At 36.0% G+C, this 19,796-nt stretch overlaps 1 protein-coding gene across 1 annotated transcript in view; it reads left to right on the top strand.

Moving 5' to 3' along the window:
* LOC145662158 (trypsin-1-like) overlaps window positions 1–19,796 on the top strand; it is a 131,278-nt gene that overhangs the window by 15,848 nt on the left and 95,634 nt on the right. Inside the window, exon 2 of the mRNA XM_081727492.1 lies at window positions 7,899–8,073. Coding sequence (XP_081583618.1) covers window positions 7,899–8,073 — 175 coding nt within the window. The remainder of the gene's footprint in view (window positions 1–7,898; window positions 8,074–19,796) is intronic.

The raw sequence follows: 19,796 nt of genomic DNA, 5'->3' as shown, positions 1-19,796 counted from the left end.
CATTTGTTTCGTCTCTGAGCTGCTCGGTGGACTGTTGGGCCCGGTATCTAACCTGCTCCAGTTCAGTAGATGTTTGCTCTTTCAGTTTGCTCATCGAAGAAGCAAAGTCCAAACAGATCTGGTCAATTTTATTGTTTAATACCTCGAATCGAGCGTCGGTCTCTCGTTTCGAGGTATCAAACTTCTCATTTATTTCACGTCTCATTTCTGTATTATTTTGTTCCATGTTAGTGAATCTTTCGTTCATATTAGAAAATTTTTCATGCATCATTTCCATCATCTGGCGAATTAATGCAGACGTGTCAGACCCTCCAGATGACATTCCTTCCTTCGGGTTTGCCGTCTGATCCCGAGAATCACTTTGATTTCCACTCTTTTCCTCATCGTCGAGGTCAGATATCTCCGCTGGAGATATTTGGCCTCGGTCCTTTTCACAGTCCTCACAATATTTTTCTATTTCGCCGGTTTGAACTTTTTCTGCATTTTCAGCAGTATCGTCCAAATTGGAACAAGCAAAGTGGATCCATTTTAGTCCACAACCGGTACATCTTATAAGTCTCCGCGGGGCGCGAGATCTTTTCTCTTTTTCGTTTAATATGCATTGAGTGCACGTGACATCACACTCGTCCTGTGACACAACAACCTTTTTTGTTGCCATAGTTTTGAGACACTTTACACTTTACAAAAGACAAGATATATATATCAGAAATACACATATACTATAAAATACTTATTCGCTATCCAGACAAGTATTATCCATAAATTAAAGGACTCCCATTCTCTTTCCTTCCTTGACACCCTTCTAGCGTTTAGTTCTATTTTAGAAAAATTTTGACACTCCTTCTCTTTTTCCCCCTTAGAAAAGGAAACAAAAATGACAAAGTAGCCAACGACTCTACTTGTTTCACTATAAAATTTCTCGTATTAATTTCAATGTTGTAATCAATTCAACATGCCTTCAACCTCACTCTTTAACATTCTTAAAAAAATTTCAAATCTATCGGTCGCCATTTAAACGGAGATCCGTTGCCATGGGAACAAGCGTTGCCATGACAACCATTCTTGTCGCGGTTCACCAATTCAAACTGATTGGCATGATAACTGGTATTATTCAATAAGCATTTTCAGATCCGTTACCACAGTAAACATGCGTTACCATGGCAACAGTCTTGTCACGTGTCGCCATTCTAAAACTGGCTTATGGGGCCGTTGCCACAGCAACCACTGTTGCCATAACAACGAATCCTGTCGCTGCGCGTCAATCTACAACTGATTGAGAAAAAAAAAATCTGCAACAAAGGTGATGCACAGAAATAAGTCGTGAGTGGGAACCCTTCACCCCTGGTGGGGATGTTCATGAAGCTATCAGCTTATGCCTAATTACATTGGAATATAATTTCCATTTCTTAATTTCGAACATACTAGGTTCGATCGAAACGAGAAAACTTTTTTTCGGACTTCTAAAGAAAATAAAGTAAAATAAATAAATACATGACCGTGTTTATTACATATAGAATTCCCAGTCACGACCCCCCTTCCAGTTTTATTAAAAATAGAAGAAGAAGATGAAGAAAAGAAAAAGAAGATAGAAGAGGAAAGCGGTAAGGTAAGAAGGTGATAAAGGGGAAGCTGTTACTAGATATTTTAAGGAATATGGTAAAGGAAAGTGAATAATTATCTAATTGTGATCATTTCCAATAGCTATTAATTGAATATCTGGTATTAACGTGATCAACGGTAGACACATGTTAACCCATACATCCCCGATCTAGATCCATTTAACCCTAACTACCAAATTATCCCGATCTAGATCTGAGATAGATGAGAAAGTTTAATTCTACAGTTTATTCAATATTTCCACTAATATCCAATATTTGAAAAATAAACGACGAAGTTGATGGCATGTTAGAATCGACCACAAAGAAAAAAAAAAAAAAGTCAGAGTATTACATATTCGTAGAAGATTTTGACTCTCACAGTTCTCTCATGATGATCATTCGTTCAGGCTACTTCAGTCCTTTTTACCTCCTTCATAGAGCCAACTTAAGTTAGTATTAACATTCAATGAGTTCAATTGATAACTACCAATAATTATAATAAGTCACATATGTATGACAAGATAATTGGTACACTTAATACTAAACCTACATTTCACTCACACACACATTCATACAGGACAATGTATACTTCGGGTTGTATTTGGTTGAATTAAACTAACCTAACTACAATGCTATAGACATTTATTACATTTCAATAGAAGGAGATGTAGTTTGACATAACAGAGGAAAAAAATATTTAATACATGAAAAGAATGTTTCATAAACATGCACAGAAATTCGCTACTTTCAACAAGATCAAATAACACATTTCTCTTTATATATATATTTTAAAAGTTGGATTACATGAAAAAGAATTAAACCAAAGACGAGACAAGAAAAAAAATTCAAGGGTCAATATATATTTAAAACTCAGTGCAATGAATACATATCATTGCAGAAAAAGAAAAAAAATAATTGGTTAATCATTAAAAAAAAAACTTTAGTAATATTTTATTGAGTCTTTGTCTCAATAGGAGACTTTTCGACGATTTTATGAGTCTTTGTTCTCACATCGATAATAGCTCCTTTTTTTTTTTCTTTTCAACTCTCTTTATGCACTGTGGTTTGTGTCCGTGAGAGTATTCAATTGTTTTTGTCTTAACTGTAGACAACTAATTGCTTCATATCACATATATGTATATCTATATTTCTCATTTCGTCACTCGACGCACTTTATCTAAAATTTCAAAGTTTGTCAATATTAAGGAAAACTTATCAAATCCAGTCACAGATATTGGGAACATATTTCCATATTCCGGTATTCGCATTAACTTATTAAACAGATTTTAGTTCGTTGAATTTAAGATCACTAAATTTTTCCCTAGTATAGATCTTGTAGTCAAAAATTCTAGATACTGAATAGTTTGGTGTCCGATCGTAGGGGAAGGATTTGTTCCATGTTTTACTGATGGAAAAAGTCGTTGGAGGGGCGCACTGTTTCGTAGGTTGCTAATTTCACTCGCAAAGTAAATTTGGGTAAGGATTAGGGTTATTCTTATTTATCTTACGACCCGCTACTTGTTTTATTCACATGCGGTATTTAACATTATATTCAACTTTGATAGTTACAGACATCAGTAACCACTCAACAAAATGTAATTTATTACAATATACGCGGTAACACTATATGTCACAAATAGTTGGTAAAGGTCGGATGTCAAAAACCTATGGCAACCTAAACAAAACCAGGGTAAATACCGAGCCCATTACATACATACTCGCATATATATATATATATATGTATTCATATTAATTAATACAATAAATTTCACTTTAATATCTATCTTAATATTTCGTCGACGTTTAACTTCTACATAACCGTTCATATTCGACAAGTATTCATATTTTATAAATATTTATATTTATTTGGCTCAAAGACAAAACAAAACCCTGACTATCAAAATTCACCTTTTTCCTTCATAAGGTTGCAACATTATATTTTATATGTATAAACCCGATAATCAATAATCATTTTCAATTTACTAAAGATCCGCATATATATATATATAAAAAATAGTTGGTGTTATTTAATAAGTTGACATAAGAAGTGGAAAATGCAACAAATAGAGCAGGCACGTAACTTTTAAAACTATGTAAGTACATATATATAGATGTATATACAACAAAAAAAAATCAATGTTATTCGAAACTAGTGGGCCCAAACTATTAATACATACACACTATATGACCAATCAATAGAAATAAAAACCAGAAATCAGTAATCCATTTGATATAAGTTGTATGATCAATGAATAACAAAGGTCTCTAGGAATCTAAAAGCATAGTGTACCTTCCCGTCAATTTCTCCAGTGGTGGATTGAATATCGCGGAAATGGTCCTGAGTTGTGCTCAATACCTCCACGAATTGTATCCCTCGATGTCTCAGTTAGTACATACGATCGAAATAAGTTATATGAATATTGTACATTTTCATGAGTTTCAGAAATCGGGGGGGGGGGCAAGGTTGAAAAATTAAAAAAAAAAATCTCGAAGTAATGAAGACAGAGAGAGAGATAGAAAAGAAAGACTAAGAATAGTGGCGCCAAAGACTTAAGTGAGAAATAACTAACGCTACAAAGACAAAAGTCGAATTTCTATCTCAACAAATCCATAGCCAAAATATTCTTAACATGCCAAAAGGGTGGTCTACTCAAATACGTAGACTCAAGGAACGCCCTGCTGCCAAGGATGCAAGTTCTGTGTCCATCAGATCCCAATCCCACAAGAGTTTGGTTGTAAGATTGAAATCCGATCCCCGTATCCGGCCCAAACCAGCAGGTTCCCGGAAATCGTCCGGAAGGTTAGAGAAGGCGCTAATTTAGAATTTCAAGAAAAGAAAAAAAAATCATCCGACCTCTTGGAAACTAGAAGATTCCAGAATAGGGATGAAATTAGAGTAATAGCTAAGGTATCCCTAATTAGTAATTCGCCAAAATAAAAAAAAAATTAAATAAATAAACTGAATTTTGGATCGGTGACTTCTATTACCGAAACATCACCGATGGCTACCCAGCGCAGACATGCCACCGTCTGGGACGTCGTTAATTTCCCTCATCTAATTAAACTAAGAAAAGACATGAAAATACTTAAGGGGACTAGGGGTCGACGTCCTGGTACGCTAAATTTAGTAGCAGTTAATTTAATCGGATAGTCCGAACTGAGTTATATGAACACTGCACCATAAATAAATAAGGTAAGCAACAAAAAAAAAAAATCTCGGAGAGGCTATGAATGTTAAAGGTACAACTGACCGAAACCTGTACTTTTCGTTGATCACAGGATATAGCAGTTGGTTTTCTTAATTATCATTTCTGTCATCCTTTAGAAGTAATTCCCACATGATACTACTCTATCTATTGAAAGGCTTAAGATCTGGGGCTGTTATTATGAGGTACATAAATGCAAAGTAACACACAATTCCCAACTATAATTTACATTCAAGTAGCAAACTCGGTTGGATGAATGCACTGGTGTGGAAGTCAAAACGCGAGAGATTTTTTTTTTTTTCGTAAACATATTCATATTTTCACTATATAAAATTCACTAGGCCTATCCATTTAACTATAGGGGTCATCATCTTATTCATATTATATATCATATTATTAACATTTCATTACATTCATTCGTTATCTACTAATTTCCGCACGAAGTAATATTTTATAAACACCCTATTTCGTACATTTTACACGCAGGCCATACACATATTTACATTACGCAGTAATAAATATATATATATATAACTATCACAATCTATCACGCTCAAACCACCACACGATCACATTCATCGAACCACGTACTCTTTATTTCGAAGCACCCAAATTGTATTTACTTTGCAGGTTTAAAAAAAAAATCATACATGTATTTACGGAAAGTTAAATTGTCAACGATTAATCTATTTCTGATTTGTTGATAAAACTGAAGCAACAATGGAATTTTCTACAGCCACGGGAGAGAAAAAGAATTTAATACTACATTTTTAAACAAACAGTAACAGCATATGGGTTTTACTTCTATTAAGAAAATAGGTGTTCTTTATTTCAGCGGATTATTCATTTACTATTGGACCTAGCAAACTGAAATTTTCAGTACAGTAAGATCTCATGCTATCTTATAGGAAGGTATACTCATCCGAACCGAAAACCATGTCCACGGGAAGTAATTTGAGAATAAATGGCCAAAATCAAACAATCTAGATCACTAAGTTATGCGATGTCGTAATGTCAACAAACAATTGACTACCGAAAACTGACGCTATGGCGCTGTAGTGGAGGCATAATTTACCGTGTACTGAAATATATACTTGTACTCATTAATCGGAAATTTAATATTTACTCTGGTTTATTTATGTTAGAAAAATGGTACTAAATTAAAGCATATTTATACACTGTCCAAATCGAAAATTCACACACTCACACAAACCTACTAACTACATACACCACTGTTAGTATTATACATAAAGACAACTAACTAAACTAAACATGCACCATTTAGTTACATGCACGTTGACGAAAATAACCTAACACATTAGATTTAAAATACATTACTCCCTCGTCGATATATATACAGTCGGCTCTATTTAATTTAAAGGGGGTCAAAAATGAGAAAGGTAACACTAGGTCTAATTGACCTGACCAATTGTTTACATAATGATTGCCAAAAATTGATGCCCGGGGGGCACCTTAACGAGGTTTATGGAGGGACCCTTCCCCTGAAAGGGGAAAAGGCCCTAAAACGAACAATAACTAACCCATTCCCCCGCTAGAAACTGGTTCAATTTGGAAAAGGGGATAGGAGCCCTTTTAAGCTAACTTAAGCTGCCATTATTATTATTCACTTTACAACCATCAAACCTACGTACATGCGATTACTGAATAAATAATAGAAAGTCACATTTACTTAATACACGAACAACATGCACCAAACAGGTCGTAATTTCCCTAATCCCTACTTGAGTTTGAAATAAAAAAAAAGTAAAGTCACTCTTTCACTGTTGTCTATTCTCGATAGGCAGCAAACATGGCTTCCTAGTAAACAGAACTGGAATTTGTTATTTCACTGAATTGCAGCTTCTTTACCAAAATTTGCGGATTTTTCGGGCTCCTATTCTGTTGTAAATCTTTAACTATTGGATTACATTATATGTTACCTTAGTTGTCCTTGTAAATTGGAATTCTTCCCGAAAAATATGTAGCACAAAATTCACAAGCTGCTCCTTGTAGGGTGTCGTCGATTGTTCTGATAACATTGCGCCGAAAAAGCCAGAGGTAAGAGAATTCCTCCAATCAGAAAGAAAACTTTAGCCGCGGAAATTACAAAGCGAATGGAAATTTGGCAAATCCAGATATAACCGGATCTGAAAGTGACTATGGACTAGTGAGAGGGGGTGAGGGAAAGATTAGGTACCTGGCCAAAATCTACATTGGTCTGAAATTAAGGAAATTTATATCCAATAACGGAACTATGTTCCGGTATGACGTCAGAATGGTAAACCTTGTAACTATTCAAGTTATATATCCGTAAATGGGATTTACACTCAATCAAAATATAAATAAATATATTATACAGTGGGAATATGGTTACTAATAAAACCTTTGGGTTTATTATATTTAATTCGAAGTAAAGAGAGTAAGTAAATTGTGTAACTAAACCGAAATTGAATTAAAAAAAAAATTGCTAGGTACAGGGTGCGTAAAAAAAAAGTTGCCATTACTTTCAACTGTAATGGTATATTACAAATTTAAAAGTCTAAACAGTGTAAACAACTTTGTAGGACATCCTACAAATACTTCAATTTATTTGCCTAATTTTATATTACATCCAAAATGCTATTCAATAATACTTTCAGGATGCTGTATATTAGTCAGAAGTTGATCATATAGTGTTATGCCCATATTTCTCCATAATAATGATTGTTTCAACAAAACGAACTAATCCAGTAAATTCTGTTAGAAAATTATGCAGATAAACTAATTTTATTAGTATTATTAGAAATAGAATGTGCACTACTGTTAGGAATTGTGTATGTGTGTTGCTGCATAGAATCTGGTATTTAACCTTGTATACTCGAACAGAATAAAAGCTGTCAATTTACTTTTTATTACCTTCATAAATTCGATTTTCTCAAAATATTACACATGAGAATTTATCTGTTGGCCTCTAATTCTGTTTTGTTGAAAATTAGATCTCTGGATTGATATACGTCTCAGTTTTAGACTTTTCCATTAAACACCAATAACATTATATACGTACAATTTTCAAATATTTTGAAGTTCTTTGTTTTTCTTTGTCTTTTATTTTCAGCTTGTGGTAGCGTGCACACTCTTCGGATCATCGGAGGTGAAGATGTGGAAGACAAACGCTATTGCTGGCAGGCGCTGGTGAAGACTCAGTTCAACCACACTCATATGTATAGCTGTGGGGGTTCCATACTCTGCGACAGATTCATCATCACTGCCAGACACTGTGTTAATCAACCGTAAGTACTTCATTACACTTTCAAGTCAAAACACCATATAGGGGAAACTATTGTATCATGGAACACTTTTTGCATTTTCCAAGATATAATGTTACCAACAGTTATTTCTGCAATTCTATTGCAGTGCATTTAAACTTGGAAGTTTTCTGAATGAAAATGTGTCATTATTTTAAGTTCTTATTTCTATTGTTCCTTATGTTTTTAAAGTTTCAAAAACTCCTAAGAAAGTGTTCCATGGTACAAATACTCATGTACCTCGAAACGTATACTTGTAATATGGTAGGTCACAGAAACTAAACCACAAATAACTATTCTAAGATTTATTCAGATTTGTTGTTTTTGACATACAAAAGCATATGAAAGAGGAGAATTGATATTTTTATACTTACTCTGATCAGAGTTTTACCATCATATTGAAGGTAATATTAATCGGAAGGTTAACCTTACTTATTTATTGAAAAATTCGTAAACCTATCAATAACTAAAATATGAAAAGAAGACTATAGGAATATTGCATTAGTCAGTCTACTCTTAAAAACCCGAAAAAGTGGCTTTAAAACAATTACAAAATTGAACACATGTTGAGCATATTTTGTTCTAATTCTTTGCATGTAAAATAGACGTAGGTCTATCAGAAAATAGCATAAGGAATTACTAAATTAGGAAATATTGGCTTATTCGTGGAAACGATCTCGACCTACGCGATCTATTATACTACATTATAAGAACCAAAATCCACTTGAAACCACAATTGTTGAGACACTCTACTGGAACCTATTGGCCTAACGGGTGGTGGCAGTTTCACTATAATATCAGATGCATTCACATCAAACTGTCCTGGAGAGTCTTCATAAAATGTATTTAAGGTAAGTGCACCAATAGCTGACACTTTAAGGATGCATTTCTAAATCTAATGCTTTGGTTTGTAAATAAAAGAACATAGGAAGATTATGGCTTTAGTAACTGAAAGGTTTAAGTTTAAGGAAAGGTTTTCAATTGATATAAGACTTTCAGATAAACATATATGAGTTACCGAAATTTATATGAAACATAACCCACTTGTACCAGTTGCTGACACACAGAAAATACCAATGATCCAATGCCTGACATAGTAATGTGCCAAAAGCTGACAGTTTTACTTTAAAGAATGTATATATAATGAAATCACTTGTTAGTACGAATAACATCATGTATTCTTTTAAAATGTAGCTTAAACGGAAGTAACAGATTTATAATAGGTAGAATTTGCTCTTTGTTTAGTACTTATTCAAATACATCCATTTAAAATTTCAAGACATCTCTTAGCTTTTGTTAACGCGATAATTCTCAATTTCTTCTATGGGGGGCGCGGTGGCTCAGTGGTACAGCGTTCACCTCTGGTGCTTGGGGTCCCGGGTTCGATCCCAACCCCCGCCAAGTGAACTTTGTGGTGGACAGACACCGTGTTCGTGGGTTTTCTCGGGGTACTCCCGTTTCCTCCCACTTTCTTCATTCCACCATTTCACTCATCTCTCATTATCACCGTCTCCTTTAGCCTAACAGGCATAACCGTGGGACGTAAAACTCAAAGATTTCATTTCATTTTCAATTTCTTCTATCAGATATGCTCCCACCTTGGAATCAAATCATATTTAGGTGATTTTTTTTTCAATATGTCTTCATATGCATACCATAGCTTGTGTTGTACATTCGGCCAACACCAACCATATCTAGTCTTTAGCGTAACTTTGACGAAAGCTTCGTTTTTCTTAGTCTTCAAAATCCTCCCTGGAAAATATTCAATTTTATATTATATTATATTATATTATATTTCTTCCACTCTGCCGATGTTGCGACTGAAGCTATTTTCTCTCTCCTACTCTTTAAGGTAGGAGTGATTGTATGGTGCGACCAAAATAAAGATCTTTTAAATGGTAAGGGAATTAATAGTATCAGTACTTTTCTTTGCTCTCTGTTCATGGTTAGATTGAGTTGATTTTGAGTTTAACGCCCCGTTCAGCAACGAGGCTATATGAGACGTGGACCTACTGATTAACGTGGAATCCGAACCACTTGAGCTCCCGCCGGGAATCGAACCCGGGTCTCCCGCGCCAAAGGCGCGTACACTAACCGCTTAGCCACGGAGGAGTTCTGTTCATGGTTAGGAACGTCAGTTTCTGTAGTTTCCGAAGGCCTTGGAATTGAAAACATAATTTCACTTCTATATTGATGAGTAGAAATTTTAGTTACTTCTGAAACTTGTTCTTGCGTACACTGTAAAAACTGTATAGTTGGAATAACCCAGAATTCTGGGTTGAAAAAGTGACAACCACGCCGTATTGTCTTAGAAATCAGAAAATATGGTTATAATAACAATACGAGAAGTCAAAACTAGTAAAAAATAAAAACCTCTGGCACGACCTGGATTCGAACTCACACCGCGCGGCTGTTAAGCGCGTGCGTTATCCACCAGACCAACCGGAATCTTAGTTTAGGCTGTGTGATAACAAGAATTACAGGATACTTTGGAAGCAATTTTTAGTCACTTTGAATTTAAAACAAGTCAATTAAAAAAAACTAAACCAAACCAAACATCACCCGGAATATTGAATCAATGCCATTAAAAGCTAGTTTAGTACAGCAGCTATTTATCAATGTTAACGTATGTTTTGAGAGAAATTTTCTTCACTCTTGGCGAAGAGCACTGCAGTTCACTCAGTACACTTCGCCAAGAGTGAAGACAATTTCTCTCAAAACATACGTTAACATTGATAAATAGCTGCTGTACTAAACTAGCTTTTAATGGCATTGATTCAATATTCCGAGTGATGTTTGGTTTGGTTTAGTTTTTTTAATTGACTTGTTTTAAATTCAAAGTGACTAAACAATTGCTTCCAAAGTATGCTGTAATTCTTGTTATCACACAGCCTAAACTAAGATTCCGGTTGGTCTGGTGGATAACGCACGCGCTTAACAGCCGCGCGGTGTGAGTTCGAATCCAGGTCATGCCAGGGGTTTTTATTTTCTACTAGTTTTGACTTCTCGTATTGTTATTATAACCATATTTTCTGATTTCTAAGACAATACGGCGTGGTTGTCACTTTTTCAACCCAGAATTCTGGGTTATTCCAACTATACAGTTTTTACAGTGTAGAAACGTGTGTTCCTGTAATTTCCGAAGTGCTTGAAATTGATATATTAGTAGTGTCATTCGAATTTTGTTGAGTAGATATTACATCCGTAACTTTGTTGTCTATTCTGGGTGGAGGATCATGTCTGCTACACTTCTCTGCATCCATAGGAGGAAAAGATTTTTATCTTCTATGTTGCGTAAAAGTGTGCCATCACAATCGGAGATTTTTTTAACTTTCTCAGTACAAATTCTTTGTTTTAGGAAACACAAGAATTAATTTATTTGGCCGTGATGAGTTTCATTGGAGAGATTTCCGGAAGATATCTCTCAAGTTGTTCCTCCTTTCCTGAACTTTTGATAGTCTACATTATCAGCGTTAAATGCGTAGAGACCACATGCTCTGAATCCGTTTTGTATTGCAGTAGGAGTTATTGACATTTTCATTGTATTTTTACAAAAGAGGTGCAAAGTCTTCATTTCTATGCTTTCTACCGTCATGTTTGATTCTCCACTGATGCACACCACATTTCCAAGCGCTCTTGAGTGGATGGAAAACTGAAACATCCATCGGTTGAAGAACATGAGTAGAATTCGGATACAAAGCTACAAGCACAATACCATTGTTACTACAAAAAGTGCTTAGAGGCTCAGTGAGATGCTATGCATGACCATCAAGGAAAACCAACACAAGAGTTTGGATATTTGACTTTTCAAGCCATGGTTGAAACACATTAGTCATACATATTCATAAAATGTCTCTACTGTCATCCAACCTACTCAGATCTACCATACCCCAGCAACTCTATACAACCATCGGGAGAGCCAAAATACATGCACTAGTTGTAATCAGCATTGTCATACATTCTTTTTCATCATTGCTTGCATATGTGTATACTAGCAGCGTTCACCCCGCTTCGCTGCGGTCACCCCGGAACGCAATAAACTTTGTTACTTAGATAATTTTTATTTTTTCGCTTTCAAGTGATTTATAGCGCCTGTCAGTTATGTTAACCCGCCGAGTCACACGGTCATGCGGGTTGCATATAAATACGTTTATTTTTATACCTATGATGAACTAATAACAAAGGATTTGTACGTATGGACACCTGAATGGTCAATTATCTCAAGACACTGGTAATTGAAAATTAAAGTGATATGATAAAAACCATCTAGGGTCCACATCCTAACAACCCCCCAAAAATGAAAGAAATCGGTTCAGCCGTATTAGCGTGATGAGCGGACAAAGGATTTTTTCTACGTATGGACACCTGATTGGTCAATTATCTCAAGACACTGGTAATTAAAAATTAAAGTGATATGATAAAAACCATCTAGGGTCCAAATCCTAACAACCCCCCAAAAATGAAAGAAATCGGTTCAGCCGTATTAGCGTGATGAGCGGACAAAGGATTTTGTGCGTTCTCTTTTATATATATAGATAGTTTTTTCTTCCTTACGAACTAACACCTTATTTCCTTTCGGAAACGAAAAGGATGCAATCTTGTCTGCGTTAAGAATTCTGGATGGATCTTAAGGTGCCTGGATAAAATACCACACTCTCGGCTGGTCACACACCTCGGCTCATCTAGTTTTCAACTACAGGAGAAAGTGCCACTATATATTTGTGTTCTAATCAATGAAAAATTAAAAAGGAGATCACGAAGTTTTATTTTGTCTTAAATCTGCTTCAGAACAACCACATTTTTTCTGTAAAATTATGTTTGCATTATTGCGTTGCTCAAATCCATTGAAAATTTTTATGTCAGGTTTTGGTACAAATCAGTATTTTGCTGCTCTAATAAGTGACAACCCCTGTCAGCTTTTGGACCGAGACATCCAAATTTAGTGAAATTGATAACAGAAGATAAGTATTACTTTCTCGTGTAAATTATGTATGAAATTCATAAATTAATGCCGTTATGCTGTTTACCAATGCCTGACATGCAGTGTCAGCTACTGGAATAACCCTACACAAAAGGACACCAATACCTGACACCCCCCTCCTGAAGTTTTAGAATTTAAAATTTAACAAAATTTTCCTCCCGCAATTCACTACACAGTTTCACCAACAGAATACATATTCAACATGCTACTGAACTAGAAAAAAAAATCATAAATTAACATAAGAGTAACAAGGTAAGTAGGCTTACCGTATTTCTTAAGAATTCTTCTCATTTTTGCATATTTCTTCATAGCACGTAATTCAACTTCGTCATACTTCTATCAGTTCTCACGCAAATTAACCACGACTAAGCAAAATGTTGCTAAACCATCAAGAAAAGTGTGTGCGCTGAGAAATCTGTTAATGATCACAAATGACCTTATTATGTTCAATTTAAGATAAAAGTGTCAGCTTTTGGAGCAGTGTCAGCTACTGGTGCACTTACCTTACAGTACCTGTAATACGCTTCAATAAGATAATTTTAAATTCATTGAAATTTGATTCCACTGAACAAATCTTTTCTGCATAAAATTCAATGCTTCGTTTTCTCTTAAACTGCATCAACACAGTCATCCGGATTAAGATTATGCACTTCAATGCTCTCGTCTAATTCAAATTCTGTGTTCATCAGTTCTGCAAACATAACATCACTATCATCATCTTCATGCGGGCTTATGTTCTCCTCAGATTCTTCATCAGACGTTTCGAAGCTAATTTTTCTGCTGGGTTTCTTCTTTCCTTTTCTTTGTTGTTCTTGTTTCTTATTTCCTTTCCGTGTAGCTCTGTGTTCTTTCTTATTTTTCAATTTTTGCTTTTTAGCTGTGCCTGTTACTACTCTATTCTATCAGTCCATCTTTGACGTTTTGTGCTTTGTAGAGTTTGTGCTTTCGGGCATGGTTGTACTTACTCTGGAAGGACTGGTGTAGATTCAAATCTTCAGCAGAAGGCGAAACTTGCACCGTTGTTTCGTTTCGTTCTTGCACCGGAGTGTTGGTCTTTTCACCTATATCACTTTGATGGCAATCCTGTCGATAGTCTGATACAGAAGCTGGTAAAAAGTCTCACTGCTTTCTATCTATGGGATAAATCCCTGAATGGCGAAATCCACTGGTAACATTTGATGTACTGAAGGCACGTGGATTCCCAACACTTCGGCCACAGCATTAATATCAAAATGTTTCTCCGGATTATTGTAACCATTCTTCCACAGCTTTGTTATAAAAATATTTAAAATAACCGTAAACACCCAAATCTAATTGAGACGAGCTTAGGGTTGCCATATTTTAAAATTAGAAAAGCGGGGAATTCTAAATCGTAAGTACTGATCTGAACTTGTGTATTACAAATACTGACCTGGGATCCTTCGGACCATTTTTTTCCTTCTTTTCAGTGATTTCTTTAAGTGACACTTTCAATGTACTTTTCTAACGAAACTAAAGTAAGATTAATCCCATATACGGATGAAATTATTGGTGATTATCAGTATGAATTTAGACGAAATCAATCAACTATGGACCAGATATTTACCATTCGGCAAATACTCGAAAAGAAATGGGAACACAATACCTCGATACATCAATTATTTATTGATTTTTGAAAAACACGATTCTATTAGGACAAAAATATTATACAACATTCTTACTGAATTTGGAATACCGAAGACGGCTAGTTAGATTAATTAGGGGTATACGGACAAAATCTCGCGGCCGAAACATCGCCGCCAAGAATCTCGCCGGCCAAAACCTCGCGGGACAAAATCTCGCCGGACCAAAACCTCGCGTGGCCAAAACCTCGCCGCCCAAAACCTCGCGGGACAAAATCTCGCCGGGCCAAAACCTCGCGTGGCCAAAACCTCGCCGCCCAAAACCTCGCGGGACAAAATCTCGCCAGGCCAAAACCTCGCGTGGCCAAAACCTCGCCGCCCAAAATCTCGCGTGGCCAAAACCTCGCCGCCCAAAACCTCGCGGGACAAAATCTCGCCGGGCCAAAACCTCGCCGTGCCAAAACCTCGCCGCGAATGAAACTTTTCTTTAAAATTAACCCAATGTGTTTCCTAATATTCAATTCCACATTACAAATAATAATAATAATAATAATAATAATAATAATAATAATAATAATAATAATAATAATAATAATAATAATAATAATAATAATAATAATAATATACAAAACATCGGGCTTTCTCGGGTTATTCCCGTTTCCTCCCACTTTCTTTATTCGATCATTTCCTTCATCCTTGTCATCTACGTCTCCTTTAACCTATAGGACATAATCAAGGGACGTCGTAAAAACTCATATATTGTTTCATATTTTCATAAATATTATTAGATTTTAGTTAAAATTTTAAGTTTTTGTATGTTCCAAAGTTCACGAAACTAACCTCGTTAGTTGTCATTACTTTCCTTATGCAGACTTTCTTTCCCTATAACCAGTTTAAAAACATCCTGTCGCCCTACCTTCACATTGTAATCCTCTAATACAGAAATAGAATTTTCATATGGTATTGCGGGACTTGGTCAAATACCCGTGATACTTCTTCTGAAACAGCGTCTTTTATACCGTCATCCTTATCATCTGTTGGAACATTTACATTTTGGTCAGGCGAGATTTTGGGTATGGCGATATTTTGGGGCGCGAGGTTTTGGCCCGGCGAGATTTTGGCCCGCGAGGTTTTGGGTGGCGAGGTTTTGGCCAGGCGAGGTTTTGGCCCCGCGAGATTTTGGCCCGTGAGGTTTTGGGCGGCGAGGTTTTGGCCAGGCGGGGTTTTGGCCCGGCGAGATTTTGGCCCGCGAGGTTTTGGGCGGCGGGGTTTTGGCCAGGCGGGGTTTTGGCCCGGCGAGATTTTGGGCCGCGAGGTTTTGGGAGGCGAGGTTTTGGCCAGGCGAGGTTTTGGTCCGCGAGGTTGTCGCCGCGAGGTTCTGGCCGCGAGGTTTTGTACCCAAACCTTAATTAGGATGTGTTTAAACGGATTTCAAAGTAAATTCCGAGTAGGAAAGTTCCTGTCCAAGAGCTTCTTCGTCGAGAATGGCCTGAAACAAGGAGATACATTGTCAACATTATTATTCAACTTTATTCTGGAGTACGCTATGAGGAAAATCAAAGATAGCAACCAGGGCCTAGAGCTGAATGCTATTCATCAGGTTATGGCGTATGCTGATGAAGTAAATGTGATAGGAGATGACAGTAGAACAATAGAAAGAAATGTAGAGACATTATTAAATGCTTGCAGGCTTAGAAGTAAATGTAGAAAAAACTAAATTCATGGAAGTTCACTGGGATCGTAATACTGCAAATTATGGATGCGTCGAAGTATCAAATATTATTTTCGATAAAGAGGATACTTTCAAATATCCAGGGTCAATATTAACAGACCAAAATCATATCCACGAAGAAATTAAATGCCGACTTAAAGCAGAGAATTCGTGTTATTATTCAGTTCAAAATCTTTTGTCGTCGCGAATTCTGTAGAGGAATTCGAAGCTCAAAATACATAGAACGATAATCATGCCTGTCGTTCTGTATTGTTGCTCAACATAGTCATTTATTGTAAGGGAAGAAAGCAAACTGAAAGTATTTGAGAATAAAATCCTGAGATGAATATTTGAATTCAAGGGGAACGGCAATTAGGATCACGGAAACTTCATAACGAGAAATTGCATAATTTACACCCTTTACCAAACATTGTTAGGGTCATCAAGTATAGGAGGCTCAAGTGGACAAGTCATGTAGCGAGAATGAAAGAAAGCAGGAAGGCTTTCAAAGTTTTGACTGGAAATCCAATCGGAAAACTTGCATTAGGAACACCTAGACGCAGATGGAAGGACAATATTAAGATGAATCTCACAGAAATAGGAATACGAAGTAGAAACTGGATTCAGTTGTATAAGGACAGAAGTCATTGAAGAGGTTTTATGAACGCGGCATTAAACCGTCGGGTTCTATAGGCCATAGAGTTTGTTTGCTGTTTTATTGTAAGAAAGATTTGGTGAAATATAACGGAAATTTAGAAGGTTTATGTTTCGCTTGTATGTAGATAGATAAAACAGAGCACAACTGATACGTATGCACAGAAAACATATCCTGGAGATAAAAGTAGTTGATGGAGAAACGGACCCAATAAATTCCTTCACATTGGAAGCATTTCATACATCAATGGAATAAAAAAAAAATCACTGCTTGTAATTAGTTTTTGAAAAAGACGAAATTCAAGCAAGATCTGACCTTTGAGCCCCTACCCTACGATTTTGAATATGTTATTACCCTTTTTTAACTTAATTTTTAATATTCCTACGTGAACAGCAGCTTGCGTGTCTCTCTACACTCCTCTCATTTTCATACCTTTATCCTCACCGTCATGATTAATCCGATTGGGTAGATAAGCGTGATTAACTAAGCTAACTCATCACGATCATAACGCTGAACACGTATTTCAGACTTTGGCCGTTTCTGGTTTTCAAGACGCTCCTACATACACTATAAATCATTACTCGACAAATTGTATATCACGTCGTCATTAACAAATCGTATATAATAAGTTTCTTTAAGTAACAAGAAAATTTGTTATAACTCTTATTGAAAATTTTGGGTTGCGAGCGGAGCGAGCAAGCAAGTTTTTAACAAATATATTTCTTTGCAAACCGACAATATTGATTTAATAGGGCGCAATTCTTTTAGGGAGCGCCGCGTCGTTTACTCTTTTCCGACATCTTTTCTTTCTTCTTGCTCGTTCGGCGCCCCTTTGCTACCAGCGCCGGGGCGACCGCCCCGCTCGCCTTTCTCTAGCTACGGCTTTGAATATGGCAACCCTGGACAAACTCAAATCACTCTTTATTTGTTTTCGCTTCCTTCAATATTTTTTTAAAACTTGGTATTATAGGATAAATCGTGTAGACCTTATCTTTTAATTCCTTATAATTATATTGTAATATATATATATATTGCTCTTTCTGTTTTATATTGTCGTATATATATTTGAGTATTGCAACGTTTCTTCTTAATTGCTGTAGTTGGTAGTCATACAAATGGTGGATAGGGGATAAACTTCTTGTTGCGAAGCCCAAGCTATCTTAGTACTCTTGTGAAGTCTTTGGAGAAGCTTCTAAACATGAGTCATTTTCTTTCCAAATTAATAGACATTTTCTTTATTGTTGATATTCTTTCGTAAGATTAATACCATATATTTATAAATAATATACTTTGAATTTCTATTATACTTTGAATGCTCTTGAATAGTTCTGTGTGTTAATGTTTCGGGAAGACTAGTTCGTTAGTTTCGGAAGAAAAAAAAAGAGAAAAAAAGGCGCATTGAACCCAAGATGACGACTAATTGAACTAGTATCTGAAGATCTTACTCTGTAACCAGCGGAGGTTGGGGCCAGGAAGGAGTTACCGGTATGTTTATTTAATCGAACTAGTGGTCAGCAATTAAGGCGTTTATATCTTTTAAAATTTAAAAATCCATTCTGTTCTGTATAATATTAACAGACGAAAACCTATTCACGAAGAATTAAATGCCGACTAAAAGCAGCGAATTTGTGTTATTATTCAGTTCAAAATTTCTTGTTGTCACGAATTCTGTCGAAGAGTTTGAATTATATAAAACGAGAATCATGCCTGTTGTTCTGTATGGTTGCGAAACATGGTCGCTTACTCTGAGAGAACACAGACTGAAAGTATTTGAAACTGGATCCAGTTGGCTAAGGATAGAAGTCAGTAGAGAGCTTTTGTGAACGCGGCATTAAACTTCCGGGTTCGATAAGCCATAGAGTTAGTTAGTTAATTCTGTTCTGTATGCCGAAGAGCCCAGCTCCATGGTCATCCAGTAAGGTAGGAGAAGATAGGAAGGTAACTATGTCAAAGGCTTCATCCCAATCGTAATAAGCTGTGTTTGAAGGAGAATGGAACTATGCGTTAAAGACAAGATATTGGCTTCGTCCTCATGAATGAATGAAAGAAGAATCGGGTTAATATGGTGTCAATGGCTGGTCTTTAACGGTAGTGTTCTCAGTTTTTAATGATTTTTAAATTTTATTTCAACTTCGAAGATATCGGACGCACGTTTATGCCTATTTTTTTGGAAATTTTTTATAAGGAAAATTTTTCATTCTTTTTGTAGAGGGGCAGCATAGTATTATTACTATGACTTGTAACTAAAATCTCCGCCTCGGTGCAGAGCATGTGGCAGTAGGTTGAGCGTCTCGCTTCTGCCCGTCTCCTCGCCAATACTAATACTAACTTTGCGTTATGTTCTAAATATTAAACATTAAATTTTTATTGAAAAATTATTACAATCGTAATCTTAGCTAAAAGTAACTCAGTTCCGTTGTTGTAACATGTGTACATGTTTACCGGTACACGAGATTTTTTATGAATTCGTAACAGTCAGAAGGTTCAGTTGTCTACCATAAGGTCTACTTGTGTATATAGTAATTTACGGATAGTTTCACTGACATCCTTGTCTTTCCTTTATTTTATAATTTTTTAACCTGAATTTATCAGTCCAGTTTAACATATAGCTCAATTACAATATTAGTATGGTTGCTTACGCTTACTCGAACTCGATGTGCTTCCTCCAGAACCCTGTAATGCCAGTGTTGGTAGTCTTATTATGGTTATATGGGCCTTTACTACATGTTACTTTGAAAGGTTATTGTCATGCCATAAGAG

This window comes from Thermobia domestica, chromosome 10, assembly GCF_964235325.1.
Source record: "Thermobia domestica chromosome 10, izTheDome1.hap1.1, whole genome shotgun sequence".
NCBI classification, from domain to species: Eukaryota; Metazoa; Arthropoda; class Insecta; order Zygentoma; family Lepismatidae; genus Thermobia; species Thermobia domestica.
The sequence above is the reverse complement of the archived record's forward strand: the minus strand, read 5'-3'. Positions and strand labels throughout refer to the sequence as shown.